A 17642-nucleotide genomic window follows, 5' to 3' on the forward strand; every position below is an offset into this window, starting at 1 on the left:
ATCTATGTAAACATCTCGTCGCTTTTGTAGCAATAGTTTTTGTGCTCATGCATGGGAATCTAAGGGTGAATGATACTATGTAGGATTCAAGGAGGGAGTTGATACTCATGAACCGCTTACCGCACCCACCACTATAGAGGAGCAAGCAACCAAGGCTACCAAAGGTGCCACCCAAGGTACTCAAGGTAATCCAAGGAGAAAAAATGTGCCAGAGTCCTCTATGGCACCCACCACCTCCTTTGTTGCAGATTCATCTCTTGGTCGGGAGAATTGGGAGAGGCGACCTATGACCCGTTTAGTAGGTGAGAAGTCTTATATTAAGTTGAAATTCATGTATGATTATTAAAAATAAATTACTTTGAAATAATTGTTGCAGGGTTCCAGTATCAAACATATGTCGATGCTCTATTAGTGGATGTGACCCAAATTGATAGATTTGCCCTTGATAGGTAGACATGACAACTACATATTGCAAGAACATCAATTTACATGTTGCATATAGCATTGCATCATCGTTTACTTTGCATTAATGACTATGTTGTTTTGTGTATAGCATCAACAAGTTTTTTGCAACACAAAAGATGCACCTTTATAGCAAAGATGGAGTTCCATGTCAAAGGTGGCTCGATTGATATTTGCGGATTTTCCTACGAGCTTGCTTGTGGATGCTCTAGGTCCCATCCCATTGGGTAAGTTATGCTTTCTATCACACAAGGTTTACATCAAACTCACTTCTCATATATCATAATGCCAATGTTGTTTGTAGAGGGCATGACTATTCCCAAGTGGACCACGTTCTCAAAGGGTCTAGTTATGGGTTGTATGGACCTTGCTCGCGACTATTTGGCCGACCAGGGATTCTTAGTCACTATGTGCTTAGCAGAGCATATAGGTGAGTTTATTATGGATGCGGCAAGAGTGGGGCTTGTGCTTCACCGCACTTGGACACTCATGTGTGACTCCAAGGCTTATCGACATCCCGTTACTAGAGAGGCGGTAAGATAACAAAGTTGGATACGTTGAACGTATGGTTGTATGTTCTAAATAAAGTTTGTGTTACATGCTTTAAAAAAAAACATGGATCACTTATTCTATTTCCACTCGTGAATAGGTACTTGATCTTACTGTGTGTCTTTGGCATCGTGCTGGTCATGTTGTGCCTTGCTACGACAGAGAGGCTGGGGAGAAGATTTCAGAGAGATTGTTTCCAGCATATCGTAGCTACATGATGGATGATTGTGTCTTTCCCATGGACGTTGATGGTGTCATTGTTAGAGGTGGAGCAGAGAGGTCTCATCTTTTCTTTCGGTAAGTAGTCTTGCATGTTTTTGCTCTCAGGTTACCTTGTATGGTATTTTCATTGTTTCTACTTGCATGGCCGCAAAGATTCTGTATCTTGATTGGTGATATGGTTAGGTGGTTACTAGCTACATTTACGAAACGGTACGACTATGTTTTGGATGTGTTTGCGGGGTGTGGTGGTTTGGCGCGGGCCAGTGCAGAGGAGATGAGACATTGCATGTGTCTAGAAATAGATGATGTGCTCTATGGGGAGTGTTTGTCCACCATAGTGTGTGGACCGGTACCATGCTGAGAGAGAGTGTGTTTTTTTTTTCGAGAGACTCTAGACATTTCATTTTGTTACTGCTTTTATATGTTTATTATACACTTCGTCATGTGACTATGCCCGATTTTGTCTAAGAGATTACATGCATTGGGATCTTTGATTTGTTTTTAGGAAGAGTGTACCTTGCGACTATTTGACACGAATATATTTTACTAGTTTTCCGTTGGTTTTGTTTTGTTGATGTGTGTTCATGTAAATGCAACGTGTCATACTCCTTAAGTAAGACTATTTATATGCAGAATGGATATGTTGAACGAAAAAGCTCGAAAAAAAGAGATTGATTAGAAAACAACGAAAATGAAAGCCCGCAAAAATAAAATCCCCGATCATACAACACATTTTGAAATCAACATCTATCATTGAGATAGAACCAACATTTGATTGCACATTTTCATCAATTATTTGTTGTGTTATTGCTTGCATTTTGTATCCCTAAATCGTCCCTATTTCTACTAGGCTTTTGGCTCCTCCGTCTTGTTTAAGAGATTGTCAATCGCACAAAGAAATTTGGTGATTTGTTCACTTATGGCCTCAATAAATTTTATTGTTGCTACTGGGAATCGGCTTGTTATTAGGCACTCTATTGATGCTAGAGCTCTGCCTTGGGTAGGTTCCTTCCCTTATCTATTGTATACCAATAAGATTCTTCATATACTGAATGGGAGAGGTTGTCCACCATATTAGGGTGCCAATGGGGTTTTACTTGTGAGGTCGGTCTCAATTATTATTAAAAGAGATGATCCTCAACTACTTATTTGTGGTAGAAAAACATGAAATCAAGAGTGATAGATGCAGTTCATTGAAGTGTTGTGATGTAAGGGTTTTATATCATGACTATGAGAGAAAACGACCATATATGCCATTTTACAAGGAGATGAATATTATAGGGATGGGTAGATTTTGGGCCTTAAAGATTGGGAGATGGTGCTATTTTGTGACCCGTTGGAAAGTGGGAGAGAAGCCTTTTGTGAAGTTTAGGTATAGGACATCAGATTGATTAAGGAGCATTCATGCTTGATAGTATAGTGATTTTCAAGTACTTGCACCATATTTTGATCCTAATTTGATTGAGTCAAGACTTCATTTGTTAGTAAACCATATTGTTGTATTTCTTTCTTTGTCTTCAACAAAACACGATATGATACATTCTGTATCTGTACATGGAAGAGAGCTTTTGGTTGTGGTTTTTGCAAATCAAGGTTTTTGAAGTTATGCTTGATTGGGATTTGTAGAGAAGCTTGGGTTTTGGTGAATATATATTTGGGGATTTGTAGAGAAGCTTGGGATTTGGTGAAGATATACTTGGGGATTTGTAGAGAAGCTTGGGCTTTGTCAAAGTAATAAAAATTTTGTTTTGGTAATTTTTTGTTTTCCTTTTTTGAACTACGGAAACAACAGATAGGCAACAAACTAATTATAAAGGTCCTTGTAAAGATCTGAGAATCAAATACGAGTAATTTACTTCAAATCCTGTTCTTTGCTAAATATATGGTGATAAAATTTTTAGTCCTTCAAAAGACTTCAATGCAACCAATTTTAGAAAATAATGACTAAGTTTATTAACTTAAGATCTCATTGATCACGGTATGCATGGTGCAAAAACCTATATCAAGTTGCAATCAAACTAGCTTCTCTAGTTTTTCTTAAAGTTCAAAGTAGAGATGGCATTGCACTTGATCAAGGGTTCTTTGCTTGCATTTTTAATGCATGTTCCTATGTTGTAAGCCTTGTATATTGATCAAAGCAACAAATTCTTTGCATGTATGACTAAGTTCCCTACATCAATATATCTTGAATTCCTTGTATGGTGCCAAAATCACCAACACCTATAAAGAGTTGAAAGCAAAAGCGACATTTAATCTAGCTTCCAAAGCAAATGGGTTATGTTTTTGCTCTTTTTCCAAAGAGACAATGGGTTTTTGTTTGCATCTTTAATCATATATTCACATGTGTGCCCCTTCTACACTAGCAAATATTTGTGCAGTTGTGGTTTATGATAAGACGCGTAAAGTAACAAAGGTAGAAATATTCAATGAACTATGTAAATGTAGTAGCAATAAATGTACAAGGAGGTAAATTGCACCATGAGATATACCACATGAAACTTGGTGGCAAGAATGCTTTCTTACTATTTTGAGAGAATTAGTTCATTGAGGGAATAACAAGCCTATTTTTAAAATTCTTTGTTAGCAGTGCCATTTACGTTTGTATCATAGACATACTCTTATATAGAGTATTGTATAACATCTATTATCCTAGGCTTGTCTTTTACCTTTTCATGAGAGAGATGCTTCATTGTACACATTGCTTTGGTCTCATAGGCTACATTGGCTTTTTAGAGATATTAGTATATTCTTTCTTGCTTTCTTTTGTTTTCTCTCTTCCCTTCTCAATGGCTTCTCTTTCCAATGGCACATCTCTCCTATAGTGGCTTATTTCTCTACAATGATGCAACTCCACTAATAGTGGCACTACTAGATGCAACTTGTTTCCTCCTCCAATGGGAATCCACTAGCATGAACAAATCCACAACTTGGTTCAGTGTCATTTTTTGCGACAATCCATTTCACATGATATTTGTTTTTCCTCTCCCTCTTTATGTAGGGGTCTATTTGTGCACACACCTTTTCATGTAGTACAATGGCAACACATAGGAGTGAGGGTTATACCTGAGCTCTACCATAACAGTGAGATCTACCCAAAGACTTCCTTAACTATCTTTGAATCACTACCCAAGCCAACTCATGAGCTAAGCCCATGGGATAAATACATATGCTAGCAAGTTTACAACTTGTACGTAGAGAAGGTTATTTTGAAAGACTAATTTTGTTAGAGTGCTTATGCATTTGATGGAGCTAGAGGGGGATCTAGTAACAAAGGAGGCTACAACTAATCACAAGATTGAAAGTGAAGTCAAGAAAATGACAATTAAAGTAAAAGAGAAGATACAAAAGGAAACAAAAACAAGGGAGGAGGCAAATAAGCAGGGTATGATAGACAAAATAAGATTACATTTCACATTTAGGGGCCTTCATGACGACTGGCATGAATAAAGACAATACAAACTAGATGAAAGCTTCCAAGGATATTCAATCATACATGCTAGATACTAAATAGAGGCCAATATTGAAAGAACAAGGTCTCAATTGGTTGGTGATATGGAAAATCACCAAGGAAGGAAATAATCAAGAAACTTTGGAATTTGAAAACATGCAAATAAAGTTGAAGTTATTGAGCAATCAAAATGTTTCAAGGGAAGCAAAGTGTGGATCATATATGAACTTATACCAACATAACTTTCAAAGCATGGTTACCTGAAATTGCCAAGATCAAAATGTCTAGAAAAGAAAGCATGGTTAGGCAAAATCACCAATATGAAAGTGTCTAGAAAAGAGAGAAATGGGTAGTTTATCAAGGCAGAAAAGCCATTATAGAGGGGTTCAAAAAGTCTAAGCATTGAGTTGCTTTAGGATCACTATGCATTTAATAACTCTTATAGCATTAGTAGTTGGTTCTATTTTGTACCAAAATAAAAGCTTGAACTAGATTCTTTTGTGCTAGTGGCACCTCGAAGTGAATTGTAACTAAAAACTTGATTCTCATACGACTTTGAGACATTTAATATAACTTTTTGCTTCTGCTTCTTCTTCCTCTTATACGATAGATCACTTAAGTGTAGGTTAACATCACATGATACTTACTACATTGAATTTGATGATTAATATAGCCAAGGGTTTGTGAACTTGCAATTTGAGCATGGTTTTGTTTTCCTTTTGAAAAATTTTATCATCTCCATAGACATGATTAGCATGGTTTTTGAAATTGTAGCATTTTCTATAGAAATTATCTACTCTTGTGTGAGATTTGAGGGCTAATAATTACTCTATTCTATGTAATGAAGCATGGGCAGAAGGAGGGGTAGAGGAGAAGATGGTGTTGTATTCCATCAACAATCATCATATCTTGAGTCCCATATGGTTGGTTGCCTTTAGCAGCAACAATAGTGGTGATTTTACTAGCTGTGGCTTGTACCTGGGCTTTGATCATGAGGGCCTCAACCTTAGCCCTTGCCAAGCTAAATATGAAGATTGTTAATGGATTATAAAGATTATGTTTATGTGAGCATTTGTAATTAGAAGACACTACTTCAAGGGACATGAAATGTGATCTTGGCTTTCGTACTTACTTGCAACTTTCTTTGAGTATTTCTCTTTGTTTTGAATAGCAGTCTCTTTTTAAAATTAGTGACATTATCATCTTGCACCATGTAAAGTGATATACATGTTATCATGCAAGACCTAGATTTGACGAATGTTTTGCCTATTTTAAGCTATTATGCCTATCAAAACAAGTAAATCACTGACATTATGTATAACATACTTACATTTCTAGATATTTAAGACCTAATTGAGAAAAATGGAAGGTAGTTCAATAAACTTAGCCATCACATGAAGTATTGGGCATCCTATCAAATATAGGCCCAATTCATGTCATATCCTTTGAGGAACCACTTCTAACATTTGAAGAAGTGCTGCTTACAACAAGGCTCATATTCACTTGGCTTTGACGTCAAAACCTTCTCTACATAAACATGCCAAAAGTGTTTTTTCATTTAATTGCCATCAGCATTATTACGTACTTACAATTATATTTAGTTATCATTTGATGCCTAGTTGCATTTCTTTCTCAAATCTTTGCAAATGTTGCTTTATGATTATTAGTCTCAAATGACCCTACTCTACTAAATTAAAGCATGCACATCTTTGCAGCTGCAAGTGCCACAATTTTACTTTGAGGGTGGATGGTAAGCTTCACATTCTATACAAGCCAGTTTCCAGATTCTTCAGCTAGTGCTACATTTGGACAAACATCACACAACTTGTCATTGGACAAGGTGTGTTAGCACTATGCTTGCTTGCGTTCATTTGTTGCATATTTGTATTTCATGGGTAGCTTCCTTGTAGAAGACTTCTCCTATTGATTTGAAGAGACATACTAAGAGAAGGCTATGATCATGTAGTATGGATTCGTGTGGGCAAGGGATTCTACATGTTCATTCTTCTAGGAATGAGAGTTATTGACTACTTCTCTCTACATAGTCAACTATAAAGGAAACCTTGTGTATGCCTTGCCATGGTATGCCTCCTTCTCCCCTAATGTAGTGCTTCTTCATGAGCATTCTATGTGGATCACCCTTGGTGATTTATTACCATAGCTAGATGAAGAAGATGTGAGTATTCCTACTACCCTTGAGAAAGTACTTTATGCATCTAATGTTGCTACCCCTTGGTGGCTACTTAAGAGTGAAAGGAGGATATGCATTCATGGGGAGCTGCTCAATGAGCCACCTAAGTATCTTCATCTCTAGGATCTGCACAGTCATATGAGTTTGACTTGTGTCCAATTCTCTCCTTTCCTTGATTCTTGCTACTTATGCAAAGGTAGCACAGACATTTTACGAGGATGTACCCTACCAGGACTTCTAATGCCTCTAGCTTTGCTACTCAAGCTTAGATGACCCAACAAATAGTAGGACCCCATGGGCATAAAATCAAGACTCCCTTGTCAACCCTCTAAGAAAATACCACAAAAGCCAAAGGGGATATATGAAGGTAGCAACAAAGAAAACCAAGCTTCAAAGGCCTCTTTCTCCAAGTTATATTATAAGACACAATTAAGCAAATCGTCTCACAAATAGATGGCATGCACTCTACTTGTTTTGATAGAAATTTCTACACACCTATTGAGGACCGTCAGCTCATGGATTAATTGCATATGTTGCTTTAAAAGGAGCAGTGTTATGAAGCTGAACATGTGGCAAATGTAGCAAATCAAATCACAATCATAAACAAAAAACTTAGTGGAAAAATCTAACAAATCAAACATCTCAACTATTAAATACAAACAACATTATAATACATAAGAGGATTTGAATAACTCAATAGATTGAGAAAGACAAGAGAAAAACACACGATTGGGCCCAACCTCACCCATGGCAAAAGCCATGATTTTCCATCCTTAATTATATATTATAGTTTTACATAGATATTTTCATTCATATCTTACATATAATTACAAAGAAAGTACAAATATCAATTAAAATACAAAGTTTTAAGAGTCAAGAGGTATCCTGTAACATGCTCCAGTTGATGTAGAAAATCGTGTGCTTTGGATCTTGACGTTTTGACATCACCATCGCGTTCGGAGCGTGCCAAAACCCCCAAAAAGACTATTGAAACTTTGAATTCCGATTCCAGATGAGGGAACAACGAAAAAACTCAGTTTTCACCCCCTTCTCCTGTTTTGCACGCGATCTTGTTGCTTTTATAAAGAAAGCTAGAAAAGCCTTCTAAACTTAACCACATTAAGAAAATAGCAAGGTATTCCATAAAGAAAGCTTATTTCAATAAAAAGCAGTCTCACTCCTAAGTTCAAAGCATGCTTTTGGAATAATTGTTGGCTTTCTAGTGACTAAAGGAAGGAGATTTTCTATGGGCTCATTAATTGCAATTAGCCTCATGTCATTGCTTCATGCAACACCTTCTTTGTCAAGGGCTATACTTTGTTTTATGTGTTGGGGGTTAAAGGCCACGTGTGCCTAGCTGCTTATATTTATCTTATACTTAGTGTCTACACACATGTACACTATAGGTGGTAGCCACCCATCAATGTCATCTTTATTTCTTATTCTTTACTCTATGACAGAATAATAAAGGGAAGGCAGGTCACACATTGTGACTATTGAAGTTCCCACACACCAGTCTTGTTCTCTTAAGTTCAGACCTCCATAGATCTTGCTCTTGCCTCAACTTGTACTCTTCTCTCTCATTCATTCTCACTCTTTCAATTGGTATTCGAGCGAGCATTCGAGGAGCTTGAACCACTCCACTTTAGCAAGGGGAAGAGAGCTTCAACCCTAGCTTTCATAGAGTAAGTATATCCTCAATCTTTTGAGGTTGCTCCCTACCTTCCCTAGCTCATCCCTTATCTCAAGATCATCTTTTATTAAGGCCAATGACCCTGAAGGGTTAGGAGTAGCAGGGAAACCCCCACAAAGCAAGTCACAATTTTTGGTGCATTTTTAAGGAGGATCTCTTGCTCAATTCTCCTCAAGCATTACTTCTCCCACACCTTGCTTAGCTATTAGGCATTTCTCGTTACACTTTTGGCTCCATCTTGGGCATCATTTGGGGAAGATATCATTAGCCATTAACTATCATCTGTGGAAAAGCATGCTATTCATAGTTTGGGACAACAAGAATTTGAATATTTATGCTTCATCGATGCTTATTCATTCACTGAGCCTTCCTCAATCATCTCTCCTCTTCCAAATCTTTGATTATGTCTTGTGCTGTTCTTATATGTGATGTAATATCCTAGTCTATTGATCGTACTCTGTGTGAGCAATTACTTTACTGAGTATTTAGAGGGAAATTAGCATGGTCAAAACCTAAGCCATCTACGTGTGAATTTGAGGTAGACATGGTCACTATCTTTTCCTATGCAACTAAGGTTTCAATGATATGGATGAGATCCAATAGGGTGGCACCAAATCCTACAATGAAGATACCTCTCACTCTAACAATAATATATCAAATGATCATTGTGTAATACGTTGCACACCAGGTGCTAAATAAGTTGTTACCTAATTTCCCTCATTTTCTAGTAAGGCTCCTTAAACACACTAGGTCTTCTTTAAGTGTAAAGCCTAGGGTATTCCAAATGGTGGGGGACCATTGTTCTGGTAATTTAATGCAATGCAAGGAGTTCTATGGTGATCGTGCTCAAGCAAGCTCTTTACTTTCCAATCCAAAGGTGATGTGTAAAAAAGAACATTAACCATAATCAATGCATTCACATACTTAGTATAGGTATAGTCAAGTCCACAACTAGGATTGTTGCTCTTAGTGTTCCCATCACTTGAAAGTTAAGGCTTTGGTTGTTCCTTTTAGTCCACTCCACACTCAAGTTGTCTTTATGATGTGGCTCTAGGTAAGTGTCCTAGTGGTTGTGGTCCTTAATCTTGACTGGTACTCTCTCATGGTTGTCTCATTGGATGGGGTCTAATCTAGCTCGATTTGGATACATGCTCTAATTTTGAGTATGGGATTTGAGTGATCAAATTGAACACTAGATCCAAATACGCATTCAAATTCTAGAACTAGCTTTAGAGATGCTTTAGATGCTAGTTACATTGCCTTGCATACAAGAGAAAATCCTAATAGTAGATTTGTATGTGGACTTGAATGTCTAGTTGGATGCAAGCTGGGATGTGACTAGACTATTTTAAAGGTGGGTTCATAGTGCTTGAATTGGTTGCTCCAAATATATGGTTCAAATGATGGGTTGCTTTGAATACAAGAGCTGGTGGGTATGAAAGCTTTGTTGGATATGCTCAATGCTCCACCTTTGTAAGGTGCAACAAATAATCCATGATGCTCTAAGTTGTAAGGCCCCCATTCTAAGGAGAAGCCATGTGTGAGCATGGATATTGGTTGGGTCCTAACCTATATATTAGATGAGGTCTATGTGACTCGATAGCAAAAATGTGTGCTTTGTGGATCTAGCCTTTGGGTTAGATAGAGTAGCTATGCTGGCAGCAACTTGAGGTACAATGCATTGAGTTGCCCGACGGTCAAGAGAATATCCCCTGGAATATTCCTTGGTTGACTAGGGAAGGTTCATAATGTGGTCAGCAAATCGACTAGACTACCTTCTTGGGCTATCAAAGGAAGAACCCTCCAAAGCCATCATCAATCTATCTTTCACCTAGTTCGAGTTCTTCTAGCTATCCGTAAGCTCTTCACCTATCATTTATCTGGATCACCATCTAAGATTTATAGTGGAAGTGCACAGGTGGATATAGCCATCTTTGTACCAGTTCAGTTGAAATTAAAGTAGTTTCTATTCTTCTCATATTTGCCATGTGTTCTCTACTCCTTGCTCAAATTTTGTTCACTACATCATGTGATTTCTACATGGTATCAGAGTCCAGGGGGCTCTGAGGAGTAAAGATTAAGCGAGAGGCAAGGGCTTCAATAACAAAGAGGAGAAATGATGTTTGTTACATTAGGTAGCGGTGTTGGTGCATTAGGGGGTGGTGCTATTGTATCCACAATTCAAACATTGAGGATTCGTCCACTAACCTTCAATGAAGGCAAGTTAGATGGTACAAAATACACTTTGTGGAAGTTTAAAATTACAACTATCTTTGATTCTTATGAGCTTCTAGAGATGGTGTTGGGGATTGACCTAGAACTACAATCCACCTCGACCCATCAAATTCGAGTGTTATGATTCCTCCAAATGCAAATCTTCTACGAGCTTAGAAATGAAGGAACACAAACATGTTGTGTGTATTAGTTACAAGTTGTTCTGATAGTGTTTTGACCATGATTCCTGACCATGATTCAACATACAACCAAGGCATCAAAGGCTTGGAATGTATTGAGGAGTTAGTATGAAACACAAAATCAAACAAGGATTCAGAACTTGGAGAATCAACTATTAGTAGAGACGTTTGCTAAAGAAGAGAGCTGAAGCATTCATCACTTGGATCAAGAATTTGCATGATTAGATCACTAGTGCTAGGATACAAAAGACTATTGAGGAGCTAGCTCAAATGTGTCTTTGGATTTGTCCACCAAAGTTTAATGGATTGGTAACTACACTAAACACTCATGTAAGAACTCAAGCTTTGACGTTTGAGAAATTTTGTGCACTACTAATGGAGAAGGAGTTATGGCTTAAAACTCGATAAGGTAGTAGAAGTGTAGACACTGCATTCTTTGCCAATATGAAGGTAGAAGTGGTTTCTCTATCAATGATGACAAGAAGAATAAGGGTGGTAATAAAATGTTTTAAGGAGAGTGCTTCTACTGCAAGAAGAAAGGACATGCAATTGCAGATTGTCATGTCAAGAAGGCACATGAAAAGAATGGTGCCATGAAGACTAAAAGGAAGAAGATAGCCAATACGACTGAGATAGAGTTGGAGTTATTCATGGCAACTATTGAGGAAGTATGTTACTCAGCACAAGAAATATCTACCATTGACAAGTATGTTCCTCACATAAGAAATATCTACCAATGACTCATGGTCATTGGATAATGGTGCCTCCCATCACTTGACCAACAAGAAAGGTCTATATAGTTCTATGAAGCCTATGTAAGAATCCATCACTGTGATGATTGGGAATGATGCAAAATGCCCTGTTGAGGGACATGTACTATTTCCTTTGTTGTTGCAAATGGTGAACTCAAAGATATTTCAAATGTGTTGTATGTTCCAAAGATTAAGAGAAATTTGCCATCAATTGCTTTTATAACTAATATTGGCCATAAGGTGAGGTTCACTAAGACAGGTGCAAAAATCATTGATAGTACTAGCAAAGTTGTTGCAAAGGAGAAAGAAGGAACAACATGTATGAGCTAAGTGCTCTTATAGGCACTGTTGGTGTAGGCACAAGTAAACCTTGGCATGAAAGATTTGGTCACATTGGTTCTGCAATGTTAAAGGAGATGCATAAGGTATGGTTGCTCACCTACTTATACTAATTAAAATGAAGGAACCATGTAAAACTTGTATGATGGGCAAGTAACAAAGAAATGCATTTCCACAAGAAAGAAAAAGTAGAGCAAAGGCTCTTCTAGAGTTGGTGCATGTTAACATGTGGTAAAATTCCTACGCAAGCCTTGGAAGGATCATCAATGACTACAATAGAAAGATGTGGGGATACTTCCTTTGTGATGATAAGGCTCAATCTTTTGGTAAGTTTAAAGAATGGCTAAAATTGAGAATGAAACATGGCAAGGCGTGAAAAAGTTTAGAACAGATGGTGGTGGTGAGTTTAACTCAAAGGAGTTTAAAGACTTTTATAAGAGCAAAGTAAGTAAGTGTCAATGGACAATGCCTCATACACCTCAATAAAATGGCATTTTTGAATGCGAAAATCAAACCATTGTGGAAATGGAAAGGTGCATGCTTAAGGGCAAGGGATTTCCCCTAAGTAGTTGCAGCCAGACATTGTTAATACTGCAGTATACATTATCAATTAGAGTTACACAAAGGATTTTAAGAGCAAAACTCCTCATGTGGCCTATTTTGGTAAGAAAGCATCTATCTCACAGGTTTAGAACTTTTGGATGTGAATGTTATACATATGTTCCAAAGAATAAGAGAAACAAGTAAAACCCAAAAAACACAAAATGTCTCTTCTTGGGTTATAGTGATGAGCAAAAGACTTACAAATTGTATGACCAAGAGGCAAAGATGATCATAGCGAGCCATGATGTGGTATTCAAGGAGTAGCTACATATAGTGGAGGAGGATAATATAAGTTCTTCCACTTTATCATCTAGCAAAGAAGTAGTCCACTATGAACCTATCCTAAGAGCTATCCCTATCCTCAAGGAGGAGGAAGCATCATCTTTGGATGATGAGGAAAAAGTTCACCAACTTGCAATCACACCATTGGAAAATCCATTACCATGATGGGTGAATCAGCTCTATGATTGCAGTAATTTGTATACCTACCACTATTAAAAAAAGTGTAGATGGACCAAGGAGGTCTCTAAGAATAAAGGAGCAAAGAAAGGCTTTTCCTCACATAGTCAATATGGCCTTGATGGTGGGTGAGATTATGAGAGAAATAAAGAAGCTAACAAACTTGAAAGAAGCACTTATTTTTGCTAATCCAATATGAAGACCAGCTATGCAAGCAAAGTGTGATAAAATAATGAAGAATGATACTTGGGAGCTAGTCGATTGACTAGAAAAGAGGAAGATTATTGGCATCAAGTGTGTCTAGAAGATAATGTACAAGGCTGATGGTGTAACGTGCCCGCCTATCGGCTGTCCAAGCACGTTTTAGTGGTCCATCAAGAAACGATTCTAGGCGTTGCCACCCGGCACTCCCATGGTATGTTTCAGGGTTTTTCGCCTAGGGTTTCCCGATTCTGCCTTGCAACGGAACGTCCACGGCTGAACCCACTAGGATCGACCAGAAATTTGGGTTCCTAGTAGACAAAGTCTCCTAATAGCATCCTAGCATCGGGTCTTTTGGGCATTCTACTTTACGCAGAGATACCTAATCCGCAGCAGATCCATACCGCACTTGGTTCAAAGAGAATGAGAAATGAGAGGGATGCGCCGGTACCCGTAGGGCATAGTCCCATTCTGGTCCCCTAAAATGGCATGAATCTGATTCTAACTTAACAATACCTAAAGTCATTGTCGGTAAAACCTTGTGAGAAGCCTCCTAGTTCTCTGGGACCACCCAGTCGTAGGAAGGACCCGTCAGGGATTCTGCCCACCTAGTTCCCTTGATAGATTTAGTTTTCCAATTAGGTCCTACCATATTTATGTGTGATATTTAAAATCAGTTTCATTAATTAAGCCTTTTAGGAAACATGGTTCGTTTGTGTAATTTATAGCACATACACAAAAATAGAGCAAGTAGACCTTTTGACAAACAAGTTCCTTAATTTATCGTCAAGTTAATCTTTGTCTTCTACCCATATAGGAGAATTATGTATCCCTTTTTTCCAACAGAAGTACCTGGTCCAAATCACATAGCACCAAAATTTCCATCCTTTATCTAGAATAGGATCTTTCAACGCCACAAACGTTGGGCTCATGACAATCTACAACTCTGTTCTGGACTCGACAAGGGGTGTCTAGAGCTCCTTTGACCCCAAGCAACCTAGGAGTGAGACACACTTTCCGTGGTTGGCCTTTTCACCACTCGACCTTCGGACCGTGAATCAAGCAGTGCCCTTTTGGGGTAATCCACGGTGTGATCTTGGAGATGATCCACCCATACCAAATATCATTCCTTAATTAATCCCATTAAGAATCAAGCATAATCAAGGCAATCAACCCTAATATCATCTTCTAGGAAAACATTCCTTTATTCCCATGGCTACTTGTCATTACAGACCCTTGCCACGCTTTTGTCATCAAACACTAGCACTTGGAATATTTATCCAAATCATAATGCAACAATCAATTGATTGAAAGAAAAACATTTAGGTTGTTGTTCAATCAACCAACAAAACTAATTGTATTTTTACCAAACAATACAAGAATAGATGCGATAATAATTCCATCGCAGATTCGCTCTCCCCCTTGGGATCAAAGAGCGATTCTAAGCAAAATTTACTTAATACTTGTATGCACAATTCTAATGACATTATTTTTACGATTATGCTATTCATAACCCTTGATTGATTGCTCTATCAAAACGAATAAACCATACGCAACTAAGTGCAATTAACTTTCCTTGATACATGCACTTTGCAAACTCCATTTTTCAAATATGTGAGAAGAGGCTCATCTCTTCCCATGACCTATTCTCGTACATCATAGCATGGAGTCTAATCTATCTCATGCGAGAATCAAAGAAAGCATCTATCAATTTATAAATAAATTACTTACGACTGGAAGTGCAATTGGATTGACAGTGATGCCTTCACCCGAAGCTTCGTTGCTAGTTGTAGAATTGCCATCCGCACGTGACATTCTTTACTTGGAGGCCATCGTTCACAAGCAGACTCAAGAGATTAAGAAGCAGAATAGATTTGAGATGGGAGAGGGTAAGAGAAGATGGCTAAGTTGAGGATCAAGATAGAGGGAATTGTGTAGCCTCTCGAGGTAACTCTTCTCTCTCTCTCTCTCTCTCAAGCTCTCTCTCACAATCTCTTGGAGGGGTATCCTTCTCTCTACCTCTCTCTCGTAGCCCCTCGGGGTCTTCTTTCGCTCCCTTGTGCCTCCCCATACCTCATATTTATAATGAATTAGAGAGGAGGGGATAAGGCTGAGAACAAGAGTGGAGGGGCTCTTGAAAGACTCAGTGATCTGATGCTCAGATCATAAATCTGATGATTGCATTGGCTCCAAAAGGGGGGTAAAACTCCAAGACACTTGCTTAGAAAGCTCTCAGTTCACTCCTTCTTCTTTTCTTTGTTCAAAGTGCTATCTATTGCATGTAGACTGCGATTATGGCGTGCGCGATTTTGCTAGTCACTTTTCTTTATTTTTTCTTTTTATAAAATCTCAAAAATTAACTAAAACATTACTTATCTTTTCTTTTAAATGACTTTCAGTTCTATCTTTTTAGGATAATATCTAAAATATACTAGTTTTTTTTCCCAAAAATCTAATATTTTTGGACCATCCAAACTATACACATTAATACTAGTGATTAATATGGCTCATAAGTCTCGTTCACGTTGTAACTTCCGTGAAGGGTGGCTACGGTCATTGTCAATTTGAGAAAAATGTCGGGTTACGACTCTTGGTTTATTTTAAAATATATTTTTAATTAAATAAAAATTATTAGTTATTAATGTTAGTTAGTTTTTACCTTACTTAGTCTTTAGTTCGTAACCTTACTAACTTATTAATTGAGTAACTAACTTTCAAACTAACTAACTAGCTTTTATTGCATGGAAATATTACAGGTGGGGTAGCTTAGAAAATTACAAAGTTAGATTAGTTGCATAGAGATTTTCACAAGTTGAAGTTTTTGATTTTCAAGGATCATTTGTTTTAAATGCTAGAATGACCACTATTTGCACACTACGTGTAGTGATCGCTCCATAAGAAGTGGTTAATTTACCAAATGGATGTAAAATTAGAATTCTTGAATGGTGACCTCAAGGAGAACATGTACATGGCTTAGCCACTAGGGTTTGAGACCCTCCATTATGAGAACAAAGTCCTCCATTATGAGAACAAAGTTTCTAAGCTAAAGAAGGCATTATATGGGTTGAAACAAGTCCCTAGACCACAATACTAGTGGATAATGGTTTATTAAAACCACAGTTGGTGAATACCATGGTCCTTTTCCACTTTTTTTCACCTATCAATACCACCTACTGTAAGCCTATAAAAGGCACTCATCCCCACACTCATTCTATCCATCATTCTCATTTAGTTGTACTTGTATCTACTTGATTAATATCAATTATTCTCTTTTGTCATTACGTAAGTCTCATTACTTATGTTTACTTGCTCATCAGTGATCCACCCTAGCATGCATCCTCAATATTTTAACATGGTATCAGATCTAGTCTCAATACCAATGAGTCATTAGGGCTAGTAGTTAGGCAAATTAGGTCATTACAATTTGAATTTTTGGCTCCCTCCACTTTCCCGTGAATCTCTCACCTACCTCCATAGCCACCTACCTTCATTGGAGGGATTGAATCTGTCCAACCAAGCCATTTCAGCTCGTGATATCTTCTTGGATTATTTTCCTCAACTCTAGGCACAATTGCCTATCACTTCACATGACAACATTGACCTCTCTTCACTCCAACATTGCGCTTTCTCTTGTCCACTACCTATTTTCGCATGTTTCTCAGTCATATGCTTCACGCAACCTCTGCACTCTACAATGTTGATCTAAATCATAGGGATTTCAAAGCCACACCTCTAAGCTACCTACTCACCAAAAAACTTGGTTGATGATCACTGCGTCGAGATGCAAAGGGAGAAAAAACTAGTTGCCTATCAAAAACCCTAAAGGCAGCCATAGCCATTAACCTCCAAGCTCATACTTCACTCCATTTTCTCACTTCTTTTGGCTCAATGATGTCATTGAATCTCTGATCTACTACAGCACTTAGTCCTTAGCAAAGCTAATACTTCAAATTAGCAAGGAAGGGATTCAACATCAAGATCCAATATTAAAGTATCTCTTGATATTCACATAGTGATTTTTAGCACTAGTGCTTATTGTGTCTTTTGACACATTCAACTTTGACTCTCTTGTTGGTCTACTTTCAAGTATTTGCTATTGCTTCTGCTAGCAAAGATTCACCCTCATGCCAATTCAAAGATGTCAAGTTCCACACATGGCAAACAAGGATCAATTTGATTCTGACGAAGAAAGGCTTGTGGTCCATCAAAACTGGTCAAGAGAAGAAGCCAATGAAAGTTGCATTCACAGTAATATGGGATAAAAATGATGATAAGGCTCAATCTATTATCAAGCTTGAACTTGATGACA

At 37.8% G+C, this 17642-nt stretch overlaps 1 protein-coding gene across 1 annotated transcript; it reads left to right on the forward strand.

Annotated features, from left to right (window-relative positions):
• The first annotated feature begins 771 nt into the window (after positions 1 to 771).
• LOC148012110 (uncharacterized) lies at positions 772 to 1594 on the forward strand. The gene is made up of 3 exons (XM_087668699.1): positions 772 to 996; positions 1112 to 1308; positions 1417 to 1594. The coding sequence occupies exons 1-3, from the start codon at positions 772 to 774 to the stop codon at positions 1592 to 1594; spliced, it is 600 nt and encodes a 199-aa protein (XP_087524825.1).
• The last annotated feature ends 16048 nt before the right edge of the window (positions 1595 to 17642 follow it).

Source organism: Lygodium microphyllum, chromosome 27 (genome assembly GCF_053477565.2).
Source record: "Lygodium microphyllum isolate KBCC chromosome 27, Lygodium_microphyllum_v1.1.10, whole genome shotgun sequence".
Lineage (NCBI taxonomy): Eukaryota > Viridiplantae > Streptophyta > Polypodiopsida > Schizaeales > Lygodiaceae > Lygodium > Lygodium microphyllum.

Excerpts from the sequence above, each read along its gene's own strand:
- LOC148012110 (XM_087668699.1), top strand. The coding sequence starts at position 772 with ATGACTATTCCCAAGTGGACCACGTTCTCAAAGGGTCTAGTTATGGGT. Across the intron at positions 997-1,111 it reads ATCCCGTTACTAGAGAGGCG|GTACTTGATCTTACTGTGTG; the intron begins GTAAGATAACAA and ends ACTCGTGAATAG. Across the intron at positions 1,309-1,416 it reads AGGTCTCATCTTTTCTTTCG|GTGGTTACTAGCTACATTTA; the intron begins GTAAGTAGTCTT and ends TGATATGGTTAG.